The sequence below is a fragment of the Haliaeetus leucocephalus genome, unplaced genomic scaffold, assembly GCF_000737465.1.
Source record: "Haliaeetus leucocephalus isolate CR32 unplaced genomic scaffold, Haliaeetus_leucocephalus-4.0 Scaffold300, whole genome shotgun sequence".
Taxonomy (NCBI): domain Eukaryota; kingdom Metazoa; phylum Chordata; class Aves; order Accipitriformes; family Accipitridae; genus Haliaeetus; species Haliaeetus leucocephalus.
Genome location: NW_010972736.1, coordinates 10,330 through 10,725, shown reverse-complemented (window position 1 = coordinate 10,725; position 396 = coordinate 10,330). Strand labels below are relative to the sequence as shown.

The window sequence follows — 396 nt, the reverse complement described above, 5'->3', positions numbered from 1 at the left end:
TTTCCCTTTTCCCTCTCCCCAACCCGCCCCGCCGTCGCCATGGACGTGAAGCGGCTGAAGGTGACCGAGCTACGGGCCGAGCTGGGCCGTCGCGGCCTGGATTCCCGCGGCCTGAAGGTGGAGCTGGCGCAGCGGCTGCAGGAAGCCCTGGACGCCGAGATGTTGGCGGCCGGGCCCGAGGAAGGAGGCCCGACCGGGCCCGGGGCCTGTACCGGAGAAGCGGGGCCAACCGGTGGCCCCACCGCGCATCACCACGGCGGTGGAGGCGAGGAGGAGGAGGAGGAAGAGGAGGAGGAGGAGGAAGAAGAGGAGGAGGAGGAGGAAGAAGACGAGGAAGCCTTGCTGGCCGATGAGGAGGAGGCGGCCGTCGCCACGGCGGGAGTAGCGGCGGCGGCG

General features: G+C 71.2%; 1 protein-coding gene across 1 annotated transcript in view; it reads left to right on the top strand.

Moving 5' to 3' along the window:
- Positions 1 to 6: 6 nt before the first annotated feature.
- Positions 7 to 396, top strand: part of HNRNPUL2 (heterogeneous nuclear ribonucleoprotein U-like 2) — a 6,777-nt gene continuing 6,387 nt past the window's right edge. Inside the window, exon 1 of the mRNA XM_010570663.1 lies at positions 7 to 396. This exon is cut by the window's right edge and continues 190 nt beyond it. Coding sequence (XP_010568965.1) covers positions 40 to 396 — 357 coding nt within the window. The 5' untranslated portion in view covers positions 7 to 39.